Consider the following 14,722-nt stretch of genomic DNA (forward strand, 5'->3'; position numbering starts at 1 on the left):
CTTCGTCAGGAGTTATCTCAACTGATCCGGCAGCAACAACTTAATGGCGAGGCGATTGTAACGTAACGTAGTTGAGGAACTGCCAAAGTTTTATAGAGATGGAGACTGTGGTGATATTAACCTATTAGTCATTTCAGCAGTGCCAACATTTTGGTTTCACGCCTGTCTATTAAGTTAATAGGTATGCCTCTCGTAAGAGGCGACTAAAATACCAAATTCATTCAAGGGGTTGTGTAGCGCAACCCTTTCAGGTTACCAGGGCAATATATATAATTTCTGCAACCCAATTATCAACCTCACCTACCGTGGCGAATCCGGTTACATTAAAAGCCGAGGCTCTGGCGACCCCAAGTTCCTCACGGATCTAGGAGTGGGAGGGCGGTATGGCATTGAAGGCTTCATGTGGTGTTGTTGTTGTTGTTGTTGTAGCGATTAGGTTACTCCCCGAAGGCTTAGGGGAGTGTTATCGATGTGATGGTCCTTTGTCGGATACAGATCCGATACGCTCCGGTAACACAGCACCATTAAGGTGCTGGCCCGACCATCTCGGGAACGATTTATATGGCCACATTAAACCTTCAGGCCATCCCTCCCTCCCCACACCCAAGTTCCATGAGGAGCTTGGGGTCGCCAGAGCCTCGTCTGTTAGTGAAACGGGATTCGCCGCTCGAAGGTGAGGTTGACAATTGGGTTGGAGAAGCTATATATTGCGCTACACAACCCCTTGAATCCCGGCTTCATGTGGTCATACGAAATCGTACCCGATCTGGTGCCTTAGTGGCGAATGTCCTTATCGCTATAACAACAACAACAACAACAAGATAACAGACTACCATCCTCGTCAGCCAACAGCATGTTCTTTGAAATCCTGTTTCCAGTGTTAGTCTCTCATCGCCGCTTCACCAGAAATCTTAGAATGGAATAGAAGGTTCAATGTGGTCATATTAAATCTTTCCCGAAATGGTAGGGCTTGTACTTGAGTGGTGATTGCTACCAGAACTTACCGGATATTAATCCCGCAAAGGACCATCAACAGCGGGTCAGGGGTTAGAATATACCCGCGGTAGGTATGCCTCTCCGTAAGAGGCGACTAAAATACCAAATGGATTCAAGGGGTTGTGTAGCGCAACTCTTTCAGGTTGCCAAGGCAATATATAGCTTCTCCAAACCCAATTGTCAACCTCACATATTCGTGGCGAATCCTGTTTCATTAACAGCCGAGGCTCTGGCAACCCCGAACTCCTCATGGATCTAGGGGATGGGAGGGCGGTATGGCCTTGAAGGTCGCATGTGGTTGTTGTTGTTGTTGTAGCGATAAACACTCCCCAAGGTCTTGATGGTCCTTTGCCGGATGCAGATCCGGTACGTTCCTGTACCAAACCCGACCATCTCGGGAACGAGTAGTTATGACCACTGCGACCTTCTAGGCCATCCTATCAACTATTGATGATAGTTTTATTTTTCTATGCTGTTTGCGAAGGCTTGCATAGTGCCTAATAATGTCAATAAAAAGATCTAGATGTTATCCATTACTGTATTCTTTTTTTTTTTTTTTGCCAAATAGTCGCATATCTTAATAACGATTATTTATATAAATATTTCTCTAATTAGGAACAATGGTCCGATGTACAACAGGAGCGACTGGAGTTTCAACGTGCTCGTGTATATGAAGTTAATCGAAACTTAGCAACACTTGCCGATTGCTGGGAACGCGGAGGATTCCCTTTACATTTCAATCTTGCCATAAGAACACCCGGAAAGGCGTTGAGTCAACGTAACAATAGTAGTAACAATAGTGGTGGAGGCCTACTACAACCAGTCGATCGCCTGCGTCAACAAAATCATAATCTTACCAATGAGGTGAACATGAAAAGCGATCGAATAGCATTACTTGAACGGGAAAAGCAAACGCTAATGAGAGAACTATGTGAACTCAGACAACGAGTTGGGATAGTTGGGCGAAATCCTGGATTCGTAACGGTTTTAGGTCAGTCATCACCTTCGTCTTCTGGCGGTCTCGGAGAGGCCGATGTGGTTTTTTAATATAGAATAACTAAATAAATAATTTAGAATTTTCCATTAATAATATAGCTTTCGTATGTATATATATAGATACCGTATAGCATATATAATAAGTGATAATATAGTACATTGTATATATTTCATCTAAAATATACAGCAATGCATCTTTTAATTCCAGAGTTGTTGAGTAAGTTTTATGGTATAGATTATTGCCCCTATTACCGTTTACAACTCAACTTAGTTGGGTTGTAATTAAAACAACTCAACTTTAAGACAACTCAACTCCTGTTTGGTATTACGAATTACAACTTATTTCAGTTGAAATTGAATTGAGTTGCCAACTTCCGAAAGTGATGATTTGACAGATAAATAAACAGCTGATCAATTTGTGGCAGAAATTTAAGCATTTTCAAATGTGATTTTTTTATTAATATTATATGAAATCTATTTTATAATGACAAAAATGTTGGTGATTGACATTTCGAGAATACGGAAAACATTCGCGTGATCATTCCAATCCCTTGGAACTACCAAGCACCAAGTAAGAAAATGTTTAAGTGACAAACAAATAATGTGTTTCATATGAAGTTATTTTTCAGATTTGAAAGGAAGCATTTTACTCAGTACTAAACAAAATTAAGGACCATTTCCGCATACGCGTTCGTATTTTAAAATTATGCGCCATACTCCGATTCCTTGCTGACGGCAGCTATCAAATATGATGTGGAAATGATTTTGGTGTTGGATTGGTTTTAGATATTATTGAGGAGAATATTTGTGTGAAGTAGATTAAAACCCAAACAGAAAAAACTGTATTTTACTCAAATAGGATTCCCAGGAGTAGTGATAAGTATCAATGGGACTCGCATATTTATTTCACCTATTTTGGCTGCATCCGAACTGCGGCCAGCCTCGTCCAACTAAAGTCAAAAAGTTATTCAATGTAATTCGTTTAAACGTTGTTTTTTTCTAGAAATGTGTACAAAATTGTTGATTATTGTTTTTGCTTTTTTTTTGGTAACGTTTTATAAGCCCGTGCACCATCTAACTCTTATCAAAGGTGGTATCAAAAGACGGGTTTCCATCTCCGTTTTTAGGATTCGAGAGCGGAAATTAAAAATGTTATTTCTTTTGAAAGATATTTACAAAGACCCACAAAATGGCCCGAGAGAGTACGAAATATGAGGCCCGTTCCACAGTTTTTTTTGCACAGAACACTTTTCTGCGTTGGCGGCCTTTGGCCGCGATTCGTAAAAATAACTCTGGTTGGGTCCAACACCTTTCTGCATAGCTGTGTACAAAAAATCTGGCAAAATACAACAACCACATGAAATTAGATTTTATTAGAAATACAATTTTTAATTTTTGTGGTAATTCTTTACGACAGCATGACACTGCTAATACGTGTCCAAAAATATCGAGAGAGGTATTAAACGATGCGTCTTGGCATCAGTATTAATAATCCGAAGGCGGAAAATAAAAATTTTAACTCCTTCAAAAGATATTAAACAAAAACCGAAAAAAGACAACAACATTACAACAACCACATGAAAATCGCCAACTTCAACTACAAATATCTCCGGAAAAGAGATAAAATGTTTCTTTTCCGCCTTCGGATTATTGTTCTCGAGATTAATACGCGTCTCGATATTTTTGGACGCGTATTAGCAGTGCCATGCTGTCGCAAAGAATTACAATTTTTGTTTTCGGATTCTTAAATCGGAGGTCGAAACGTGTCTTTTGATATCAACTTTGAACATCTTTGTTAAAAATTAGGTGGTGAACCGTCTTCTAAAACGTAACATTTTTTCAAAACAACTGCAAAATTGCATGAGACAACTGCTAGTAAGCAGTTGTAAGATTTTGACGTCTTTGACAACTACACCAACACAAGGTTGTAAACGGCAATGCCACAAAAAGTTGTAAGACTAGACAACTCAACCGAAATTTTTTTTGACAGGTTGAGTTGTAATCTGTAATACCAAATTACGAAATTTCAACTCAACCAGAGTTGAGTTGTAAACAGTAATAGGGGCATATGATACCATGAAACTTATAAGTCGTCACAATAGAGAGCCTCATTAATATTTACTACATAATTTCTAAAAAATATCAAGATACAATTCCTTGCTCTTTAAGCAGTTTCTAACGGAATGTCTATATCCGTATTTGTTGTTATCATCTTGTAGAGGTAGACAAAGTAGTTATTACCACACATCCGTTCATACTGTCATGATGGAAAAGTTTTTTATATTCTTTAAAATTTTGAATGAACAAAGATTTCGTGATTATATTGAAACACTTTATTGTTTTCCTTTTTGTTTTAATTTGGTTTAAGTAGTTGTGAACTATTGTGGATTCGGGTACAGCCTCATATATTTATTGAGCTGCTTATAGTTAAGATTTTTCCCGGGTGTTATTATACCTTGATTCACAGTTTTCTTGGCTTCAAATTTCGCATTCGTGTAGGTCTTATAACATTTTTGGAATTGTTGTATTTCCTTATTACAAAACTTTTCCACAAATTCATTGTCTTTGAGACAAGCAAAAAGCACTCCCATTTCCTGCAAACAAGCTACATCCGATGAAGAATCCGCTTTACCGCTTACTCGATTCTTTAGTCGCAGCGGCAGAATTTCTTGGAAGGGAACTAAATGCTCTTTTTGCGGTGCGCGTGCAGCGCCGTTTTTGGACGCAAAAACTTGTGTGGGTACACGCATTTTTAAGATCTGAAAAAAAAAAAAATTCATTTTTAATAATGCAATGCATGTACATATTTCCGAGCAAATGTACTATGTATGTATCAGGGACGCCTTAACTATGAGCATACTTTGGTTTAGAGAAATTAAACGGCGTTTTAGCGATATTTGAAACGTTGGTTAATTCATTAATGTTACCTTTTTTACCAAACTCCCAAATATTTTGATTAAAATTCGTATGAAAGAGTAAATAATATTTTTGTTACATGAACAATAAAGTGCTGCCAGGTTTAATTAGAAATCACCTGTTGTCAGCTGAGTTGGGTGTAGCTTCTAAAGGCCTAAACATATTCAACTATCGCGACGTTTCGGTGGTAGCGTTCGTCAAAGAAGATAAATATCATCCCAAAAAAAAAAAAATTCCGTGCGAGTTTTTTCCCTTCTCCTATTTCTCGTATTCTAAATAAAAATTACTCGGGAGTTTTTTCGTTTCTCCCTATCCTCCTATTCTGAACAATGTTCGAAAAAGCGGAAACGGGTTATGGGAGAAAAGTAGGTATTATGTATCAGAGAACTGCAAAAATCACAATTTTCTTGATTTAATCAAACACGAAAACTTGCATTCACATTCCATTATGCGAACAAACTCATGATTGAATAAACTTATAATTGAATAAACTCAGCATCTGTCTTTACTAGACTCCGCCAAAGTGTCAGTAAATAATAATTACCTGTAAATATACACATATTTATATTTTTACATATTACATATTTATACTATTATTTATTTGAAAATTTTCTTTCTTTCTACAAAACAATATTTATTTTTCTTGTTTGTTTTGCCATTTTGTTTAGGAGCTCTTCATGAGTTACTTCAATAGTAAAGTGGATGTTGAGTATATCCAGCCCATTCATCCTCTTCTGGCCCATTGTATTTCTTATATAAGTTTTTAGCCTTCGAAGGGAAGAGAAAGAGCGTTCGCTAGGAGCAACGGAAACTGGAAATGTCGCAGCAATTTTTATATATCGATATACCGTAGGGAAAAAGACACGGAACAATTATTTAATGCATCACTGAACGTGCTTGGTCGCTTCTCCTTTGGGATTGTCAAACTTTGCCGTAAAAAGGTTTGCTATGTTTTTTATTATGGCGTAATACAAAAAAATATTCTTGATCATATTTTCATTTGATTTAGTTGATTAGAGATTTCTTTCATTGCATTTTTATTGAGAGGTGGGTAAAGCCGCGTCATAACCGGACATGTTTTTTTAATTGATATATAGAATTGCAACAACGAAGCAAAAATTTTTAGGTAATGTCGATCCAACATTACACTTTTCGAGACTCCTCTTCGTTTGCAAGAAAACATTTTTTTAAATGGAACATTTCAGTGAAAAATTAATAACTCGCATGTATATTCTTTTTGTAGACAAAACATTTGCCTACTCTCAAAAAAATTTTTATAGATTTATTTGGTTTGCTGATGTGGTTATGGCGTTAGCGTTATGGTATGGCACCATTAATGGATTACATTGATTTCCATAAGGTTGGTTCTATCAGCTGTCTTATCTGGTTATGGTGATATGGTTATAAGTCACAATTAATTGGCCCTTTACATCTATCATTTAGAACCTCTAAATTTCAATAGCATTATACTCAGATGCAACTGATATATGTGTCTATGTTTCACCTACCTCTACACTAATTCTATATATCACCTCTACAAATGGTGTGCGTCCACTATTCGTCGCAACCGATATGTTATACACTACGGCCACCAGAGGTTTATATTCTAAGCGAGGATACGCCTTTTTTTACCCGCAAACTTAAGCGTATATGCATTTAAAAAAAGAAACCATTTAATTATCTTTTGTTAAAATGGGTAAAAACGTCACAAAAATTAATTTTAGAAGCAGTTAGTATACGGAATTTATTAATTTTTGGCATTCCTTTCGTCTTTTTCGCATTTTTTACGTTTCGTTAACCTGTGCTGCCACCTTTCTACTATTAAAACGAAATTTAAATGTCATTTATTTCGAGTCGTTAAATCTAAGTTAGTGAATAGTACAATCGATAAGGCAAGCGACAAAATCGTTAATTAAAATCTCAACATATCGCATCTTTATAAGTTAGTGAATTCCACTACTGGTTATGGTTTTATGGTTATAAGTCACCGTTAATTGACCCAAAGTTGACATCTAAATTTCAAGTTTGACGTGCGAATTGTTGTAAAGGTTTGGCAGCACTTTTTCATTCATGAATTCATATTCTTTTGACATTAGTCCTAAATGTACTTTACTTATTTGTTTTCATTTCGCTGCACATAAAAGTAAAGTGAAAATTACTTGTATACAATTTAAATCACCTTAAGTGGACATTTTAACACGCCAAATAAATAAAAAGTAAAATAAACTCTGCTTATTTAAAAAATGGACAGTGAAATCACAACGCCAGGTGATGGAGTACCAGGTGCTGCGCCATTTCCCAACGTTTCCGCACCTACCTTGTCGGCATCTTCATCAGCGGCTAATAGTGTACCAGTAAGTAATGGTGAGATCTTACCTTCAACTAGCCACATTAGTAGCAAGCGACAATTAGCACGATTCCATCCATATCATGGCGCCAATATTATTTTATGTGAAGACAACACAGTCGCTTATCGCAAGGCAAGTTTTGCTGATGCAGTTACCTTTTCGGAAAAGCCACTAGAACCAGGAGAAATATTTTTGGTCGAAATTGAAAAAAATGAGCGCGGTTGGTCTGGTCACATTAGACTAGGTTTAACACAGTTAATACCCGATGTGGTGGGTTCAATGTCTGAGGGTTTGCCACAATTTGCATTACCAGATTTAGCTAACTTGGGTACAAGTTGGATTTACCCGATATCAAAATTTGAATCACATTCATTGACAAACTCCAGCAGTGCTATTGGTGCTGACATCGACACAACAAATCCATTTATACTAAATGGGCAACAACAGCAACCTTCTACAGCACGCGATTCATCATCACGTATGGACTCGGATAGTGATGAGCCAGGTAGCAGCAACCCTACAAGAAGTAAGTTTATTTTAATTTGTTAAATTCTTTGTAAGTTTTATAATGTTGTTTTTTTTTTTTTTTAATTTATTAAGGTAACATTTTAGGCGATGCACTTTATGTACGTACACCACGCGGCATGATTCCAAAACGTTTACTACAACCCACTCTTGGTAATGGGTGCGATAGCAACTCTGGCATTTTGCTAACAGATAAGGGTTCACGCATTGGCGTTGTTTATGTGCCTACTGAGACGGATAAAGATAAAGGAGAGATGCATTTTATTATAAATGGCGTTGATCAAGGTCCATGCACAAAAGAAATACCAATGGATAAATCACCATTGCATGTAGTCATTGACGTTTATGGCACAACAAAGCAAATACGTATAATACAACTTTATGGGAGTAAGTAATTTAGCATCCTATAAAAACGACTTTTAATAAAAATATCTTTTTACTTTCCAGTCGTTTCCTTACAAAATGCTTGCCGAGATGCCATTCTTTTACACACAAAACCACATAACATTGATATGTTACCGTTACCCGAACGTCTCAAAACTTTTCTTCGACGTTGTGATTAAGTGCTACATATACGTACTAGTTTTATTTACCATTCAGCTCAGACATCCAAGTAGTTTCTATGGATTGTATGTCAGCATTAATTTCTGAGGAAAACAGAGAATGAATTTATATGGAACTATAGAAAACGTTGACGCAATGTATTGTTAGAAGTATTTTTTTGTTACAACGATGTTGTGCAAGAGCTGAAAACGAATTTCCTTTGCATTATTTATAAGGAGATTATAACAATCATTTAAGTATTTTTCATTTAAGAAATATAAAAGTTCTGCTGGGGCATCTACTTTAATAAATATTCTTTTATAATTAGACCACATAATAATTATTCGATATCTTAATTCTTGAATATTTCTCAGAAATAATTACAGCTGCTGGCTTACCATATACAGTTTTGGATTGTTTTAAAATATTTTAGAAACATGCTTGTTATCTTGTCTTCTTTTTCAAATTTTCTAAAAAAAACCTACTCCCAGCCGGCTGGGGGAGTGCTCACAGTTACAGAACTATTTATATGATGTTAGCGAAATTTGTTGTCAGCTCTTGTACTATTGTTATTAGTATTGATAAGAAAAAGTGTGTCACAGGCACAATTATGTAAAGTTTATGAAGTAGAAGCGCGGTACCTTTTTACCGTTAGTCTATTTGGTGGAAAAGGGAGGACGCAGCACCGGTATGGAATGAAAATATATAGATTGAAGAAGAATCCTGCAGTTGGTTACAACGCAAACATACATAAATAAGTAAACCATAAATGCCCATATATAAAAAAAAGGGTTTTATTATAATGCAAAATCTAAATAAATAAATATTTATACATAATGATATGCATACATATGTATGCACTTATGTATATATGAGCCCTTCAGTGCACACAACGATTAACTACTTTTTACGAGGACGACGGATTTTGGGGTCTAGCACAGAACATCCCGTCCCGTGTAAGTATCCCTTACACGTGATACACTGACAAGAGTGTGACCGTCCTAAAAAGATTCTTTTCCGGCAAACGCAGCAAAACTATTTCTCTGGATCGGGATCACGTACAGGTCCCGGATTTGGTTCGGTACCTTCCCGGAGCAGGAGAATATGGCGCAGTCCCGCTGCTAGAATCTGCTGGGAGGACGAAAATTTGTGCGAGGGCCGCAACAAATTAAATGGGGTTACACTGAAATTACAGCCCTTGGTCGGGAAAAATTCCAAGTCGCTCCGGTACATAGAACCGGCTCCCTAGGGAAAAGCGCGCCACTCTAGCTCAACTTCGATCTGGGTGCTGTAACTGGTTAAACTCCTACCTATCCAGAATCAACCCCGACATACAAAATGTATGTTCTGCTTGCAATGTGTCCCCACATGACCCCAACCATCTCTTCAATTGTATTGTGAAACCAACGCCTCTAACACACCCCCCTCACTATGGTCCACCCCTGTTGAAACAGCAAGATTCCTTGGACTCCCGTTAGAGGATATTGACGACAATTCGTGATCGCTCGTACCTATTGGATGTGGCGAAGTACTGTTACAACAACAACAACATCAACTCCTTTTTGAAAAGAATCATGGACCCAATTTTAGAATTTTTATAGTAGTACATGCTGCTATAGCATTTTTTTAAAATCACCAGAAAAATTGTTTCCGAAAGTGGACTGGCGCTTCTTTTAAAAATACAGTTAATCATTGTGTGGACTGAATGGCTTAAATACATACTAATTAATAATAATCTGTTTCTTGTAGTATATTTAATGCTAATTATTGGTTTTTTTTTAGTGTAAACTTGGATGAAAAGTAGCATAAACAAGTAAACATGTCATTTACATTAATACAAATAAGTATGCATACCAAATATATTTATCACATTTCTTTGTAAACAAATTCGGAAAACTGCTTTACGCAAAGGGGTGCCAGGAATCGAGTTAAGAAATGTATGCGACTCTAAATGAATAGAAGACATTGATTATTTTTGTTCTTACCGTAATATGTACATATGTAACATTAGGGTGGGTACAAGGGATATGGTGAATTTTCATTTTTGTTCTATCTTTCGGGGCACCCTTCTAAAATATGCTAATGATCAGAAAATGATTATTGCAAAGTTTTAGGCCAATCCGATAATGTTAAAAGGTGCCTCATTGAGGTCAAAGTTAAGAAAAACAGCGATTTTTCAGAAAAAATTTTTTGTGTTTTGTCAGTAAAAGTGAAACCATTTATGCCAGGAACTTGACTCGTATACCATTGAATATTGTAATGTCCATAGACGTTTGCATGGAAATTAAAAATTAGGGATATCCACTATGACCTGAAATGCTAAATACTGCTAAAAATAAACGTTTTATAAAATTATTATTAAGATAAAAATCAATACAAATAAAATTACCTATCGAATGGTGTACGAGTCAAGTTCCTGCCATAAATGGTTTCACTTTTACTGATGAAACACAAACAATTTTTTCTGAAAAATCGCTGTTTTTCCCAACTTTGACCTCAATGAGGCACGTGTTAACATTATCGGATTGGCCTGAAACTTTGTATGTATCATTTTCTAATCTATAGGCATATTTTATGGGGGTGCCCCAGCGGAAAATCTAAAATTGATTTCTTGTGGCCACCCTAATGTAACATTCACTATTGTTTAATTGATTTTCTAAGTTTATTTTTATTCTTTCGTATTATTATGAAATTTTATTATAAAAACAAACTTTCATTAAACTGAATAAAGATTCAAAAATAGTAAGTGTTTTGAATACCACGGAAATACGAAAGCACTGTCCTGACTTGCATGCTACTCAAATGGGCTTAGTGTTAAATTAAAAAGAAAAATATGTTGTTCAAATTATACAGACACTCGGAAAACAAAATAATCCGAAATTATACAAATATAGTTTCTAAAACAATCCCGAAATATTTGTAAAATAAACAATGCCGACATGATCCCGTAAGCAATTTCCAAATCGCCCGAAATTAACCCGAGTAGACCCGGAACATACGAGCACATTTCTGAAAAGTTACCCGAATAATCCGGAGATAGTTCCGAATTGGTGTGCATTCTGATCCCAAAAACAACTTCGAACTAATGACGAACACAAACGTTCTCGAAATAGTCTCTATACGGTCCTTAAAGCAGTTTCGAAAAGCTCCTAAAATTAACACTCAAACAATTCAGATGTAACTCGGTGATTCGGAAGAGGAAGGGATAACAGTATTCACTTTTCCACAATTGATTAAACCTCGATCTATGTACATAACTTTGACTCTAAATATTATTAGTCTAAGTCAAATGGTTTTTGACAAAAAAATATTCCGGAGAAGGCGGTGGCACTTCCACTTCTTCAAAATTGCTTAGACATGTACCCATATGACCACCATATACTCAATATTATTGGTCTAGTTCAATATATGTACGATTAAAAAAATTTTTAAAAAGTGACTGTTCCCCGGGCCCCTTGACGCCTCCCCCTTTTTCAAATAAAATTGTAGCTGGTAGATGCTTCCATACTACTGAAAATATGTGCTCAAAATCCATTTAGTCCTTCTCGTGTGATTAGGTCACAAAGATAATTAAATGTCATAGGTGCGTGGAGCCCTCATTATTCAGCGCTCTAAATGTTATCTTATTAACCTTTATAAGGTGTTCGGGTCAAATTTCACCCATTTTAGGAAGAAAATCGTTTTTTTCCGGAAAAGTTTGAGGATATAGTTATTTATATTTTATGACTTTCATTTTAGAAGCCACAAATGTACTAATTATTTTGAACTCATATATTTACTACTTTTTTGATATACAATTTTTTAAAAATAGGGTCTTCGGATCAAGTTTGACCTATAGTAAACGCACTATTAATTTTGTTTTGCTCGATACTTCTTTTGGCGGACTTCCGCTTTTCTAACGTCTATAAATTCAAACTAAACGCTTATATATGTTTGTCTCGCTTCCTTTTATTGCGTTTTTGCTTTTATATCGGGGAATCCCCAGATTAATGGTTTGTGAATGAACTAAAAATGTTTGCTTGCAATACTGATACAGTAGTGAAATAAACACGGAAAGAGTAACACGAATAAATTTGAACTCTAAGAAAAATGGCTTCAAAGAAAATAAAAGATAGTGAAATAGAGATCCTATTGAATGAAATAGCAGGCGAAGAGGAATATTGTTCAGAAAGTTAAGATAACATTGTATACGCTGAGTCGTCAGGTAGTGAAAGTGATAGTCAAAGTAATAACGCAAATATTTTCACTGAGGACTTCGTTTCGAAAACTGGACAAATAAAATATTCAAAGGCGCCTTGTAACAATATGTATGGAAGAGCACCCATCGAAAATGTTATCGATAAAATTCCAGGTGTGACTCGCTATGCCTCTTCAAGAATTACTGAGGAAGAGATGTCAATCTTTCAATTATTCTTCCCAACTCCTATGAGCACTATTATGAGGCGCACAAACATTGAAGGAAAACGTATTTTCGGTGATGACCGGCATCGACGAGATTGAAATGTTCGCGTTTATTTGTTTACTTTTGTTAGCTGGAGTGTATCGGTCAAATAATGAAAGTACCGAAAGTTTATGGCACTCTGAAAGATGAAGACCCATATTTGGAGCAAGTATGCCTTTGAAAAGGTTCAAAGTCATTTCAAGAGTAATAAGGTTCGCCAATAGAGACTCGGAGCCAACGGTGAATGGTATACAAGTTTGCACCGATACGTGAACTGTGGAATCAGTTGGTTGACTTTATAACCTTTCACAAGATGTAACAATCGATGAGCAGCTGGAAGCATTTAGAGGAAGATGCCCATTCCGACAATACATACCATCAAAACCAGCAAAATATGGGATTAAATTTTGGGTTCTTTGTGATGCGGTTACTATTTATGCCTGGAGTATCCAACCGTATACAGGCAAAGATATAGGAGCCATGTCCAAAAAAAAAACCAAGGTATGCATGTAGTTCTTGATTTGACAGCTGGACTTAAAGGGCATAATGTGACTGCAGACAATTTTTTCACATCATATCAACTTGGACAAAAACTACTGGAAAACACATTACTTTAGTTGGAAACATTCGCAATAGTAAGCCTGAGTTGCCGTCAGAGTTAGTAACAACTAAAGGAAGACCTCTTTAGTCTTCGACATTTTGTTTTACAGAGAACACCATCCTGCTGTCTTACATCCCAAAGAAAAACAGACTGGTGCTTCTGCTTAGCACTTTGCATCATAGCTCAGAGGGAAATTATCACGAAGACAAAAAACCTCAAATAATATTGGATTATAACAAGTGTAAAGGCGGTGCAGATAGGTTAGATAAAGTTGTGTCCTATTATACTTGCAAAAGAAAGACAAATCGATGGCCACAACTTGTATTTAGCAATATGATTGACATATCAGCGTATTATGCTTTTATTTTATTTACATCTGTTAATAATGGCTATAACGAAAACCTTTTTCCAAACGCCGACACTTCTTGGAAAACGTAGGCCTCCAGCCCACATCGCCTTATATAAAAAAAAGAGAAACGTTACCAAGGACTAAATTTTCTGGGTAAATCGTTAAGAGAATTCAAGATTTGGATCAACACGATTAACAGCCGTCTATTTAAACAAGATCGGAGTTAAGACCAGACAAAAGTACAACAAAAAGACGTCGATATCAACCATGCCAGAAGTCAGATAATAAAACTGGTTTAGTCTGTACCAATTGTGAAACCTTTGTATATAAGGAGCATTCTAAAACGATTGCTTTATGTAACCGATGCAATAATTAAAAACTTGCATTACCTAGATATCATTTTTCCATGAACACCATTTTATTTTTTTCTTGAACTTAAATAATTAATACTATATTTTTATTCCATAATAAATAAAAATAAATGTAAGGCGCGATAACCTCCGAAGAGATCTAAGGCCGAGCTTCTCTTCCAATTTGCGCCGTGCTCCTCTTGATTTTCCCTACAAATTGGCCGGACGGGACCTACATGTTTTATGCCGACTCCGAACGGCATCTGCAAGGCAGATGAGTTTTCACTGAGAGCTTTTCATGGCAGAAATACACCCGGAGCGCTTGCCAAACACCGCCGAGGGGCGACCCCGCTTAGAAAAATGAAAAAACATTATAATATGTTAAATTAGTTCTATATCGCAACTTTGCCGCTTGGGTCAAATTTGACCCAAAGAACTTTAACGTCAATAATTTTGAAGAACTTATGAAGGTTAAAGTGATACACTCATAAGAGCTACAAAATTGGGTGTTCGATTTTTGTAACTCAAATACTTAAAAGAATACGAGAATATTTCTGATTGTTGTTGTTATAGAGATAAATCCCCGAAGGTTTTAGGGAGTATTACCAATGCTGATGGTCCTTTGCCGGTACATTTCGGTAACAAGCACCATTAAGG

At 36.3% G+C, this 14,722-nt stretch overlaps 3 protein-coding genes across 8 annotated transcripts in view; 2 read left to right on the forward strand and 1 right to left on the reverse strand.

The window, feature by feature from the left end:
• LOC137245130 (suppressor APC domain-containing protein 2) overlaps nucleotides 1-2,186 on the forward strand; it is a 28,948-nt gene extending 26,762 nt beyond the window's left edge. The window contains exon 3 of the mRNA XM_067775298.1: nucleotides 1,612-2,186. Within this exon, the coding sequence (XP_067631399.1) occupies nucleotides 1,612-2,043 (432 nt within the window). The 3' untranslated portion in view covers nucleotides 2,044-2,186. The remainder of the gene's footprint in view (nucleotides 1-1,611) is intronic.
• A 2,057-nt stretch (nucleotides 2,187-4,243) lies between these two features.
• The window catches only part of LOC137245133 (small ribosomal subunit protein mS37), a 31,546-nt gene continuing 21,067 nt past the window's right edge, over nucleotides 4,244-14,722 (reverse strand). The window contains exons 2-3 of one of the 6 annotated variants that reach the window (XM_067775304.1): nucleotides 7,285-7,773; nucleotides 4,244-4,751 (exon numbers count right to left, since the gene is read on the reverse strand). In XM_067775304.1, coding sequence (XP_067631405.1) covers nucleotides 4,371-4,742 — 372 coding nt within the window. In that variant the 5' untranslated portion in view covers nucleotides 4,743-4,751; nucleotides 7,285-7,773 and the 3' untranslated portion in view covers nucleotides 4,244-4,370. Of the gene's footprint in view, nucleotides 4,752-4,815; nucleotides 5,075-7,284; nucleotides 7,774-10,178; nucleotides 10,272-14,722 lie in introns of those variants that run through there. The other 5 variants (XM_067775309.1, XM_067775306.1, XM_067775307.1 and 2 more) reach the window with 5 other exon arrangements.
• LOC137245131 (neuralized-like protein 2) lies at nucleotides 6,989-11,088 on the forward strand. The gene is made up of 3 exons (XM_067775299.1): nucleotides 6,989-7,782; nucleotides 7,857-8,168; nucleotides 8,229-11,088. The coding sequence occupies exons 1-3, from the start codon at nucleotides 7,152-7,154 to the stop codon at nucleotides 8,342-8,344; spliced, it is 1,059 nt and encodes a 352-aa protein (XP_067631400.1). The 5' UTR covers nucleotides 6,989-7,151; the 3' UTR covers nucleotides 8,345-11,088.

Source organism: Eurosta solidaginis, chromosome 3 (genome assembly GCF_040869045.1).
Source record: "Eurosta solidaginis isolate ZX-2024a chromosome 3, ASM4086904v1, whole genome shotgun sequence".
In the NCBI taxonomy this organism is placed as follows: domain Eukaryota; kingdom Metazoa; phylum Arthropoda; class Insecta; order Diptera; family Tephritidae; genus Eurosta; species Eurosta solidaginis.

Excerpts from the sequence above, each read along its gene's own strand:
- LOC137245131 (XM_067775299.1), top strand. The coding sequence starts at position 7,152 with ATGGACAGTGAAATCACAACGCCAGGTGATGGAGTACCAGGTGCTGCG. Across the intron at positions 7,783-7,856 it reads TAGCAGCAACCCTACAAGAA|GTAACATTTTAGGCGATGCA; the intron begins GTAAGTTTATTT and ends TAATTTATTAAG. Across the intron at positions 8,169-8,228 it reads TATAATACAACTTTATGGGA|TCGTTTCCTTACAAAATGCT; the intron begins GTAAGTAATTTA and ends TTTACTTTCCAG.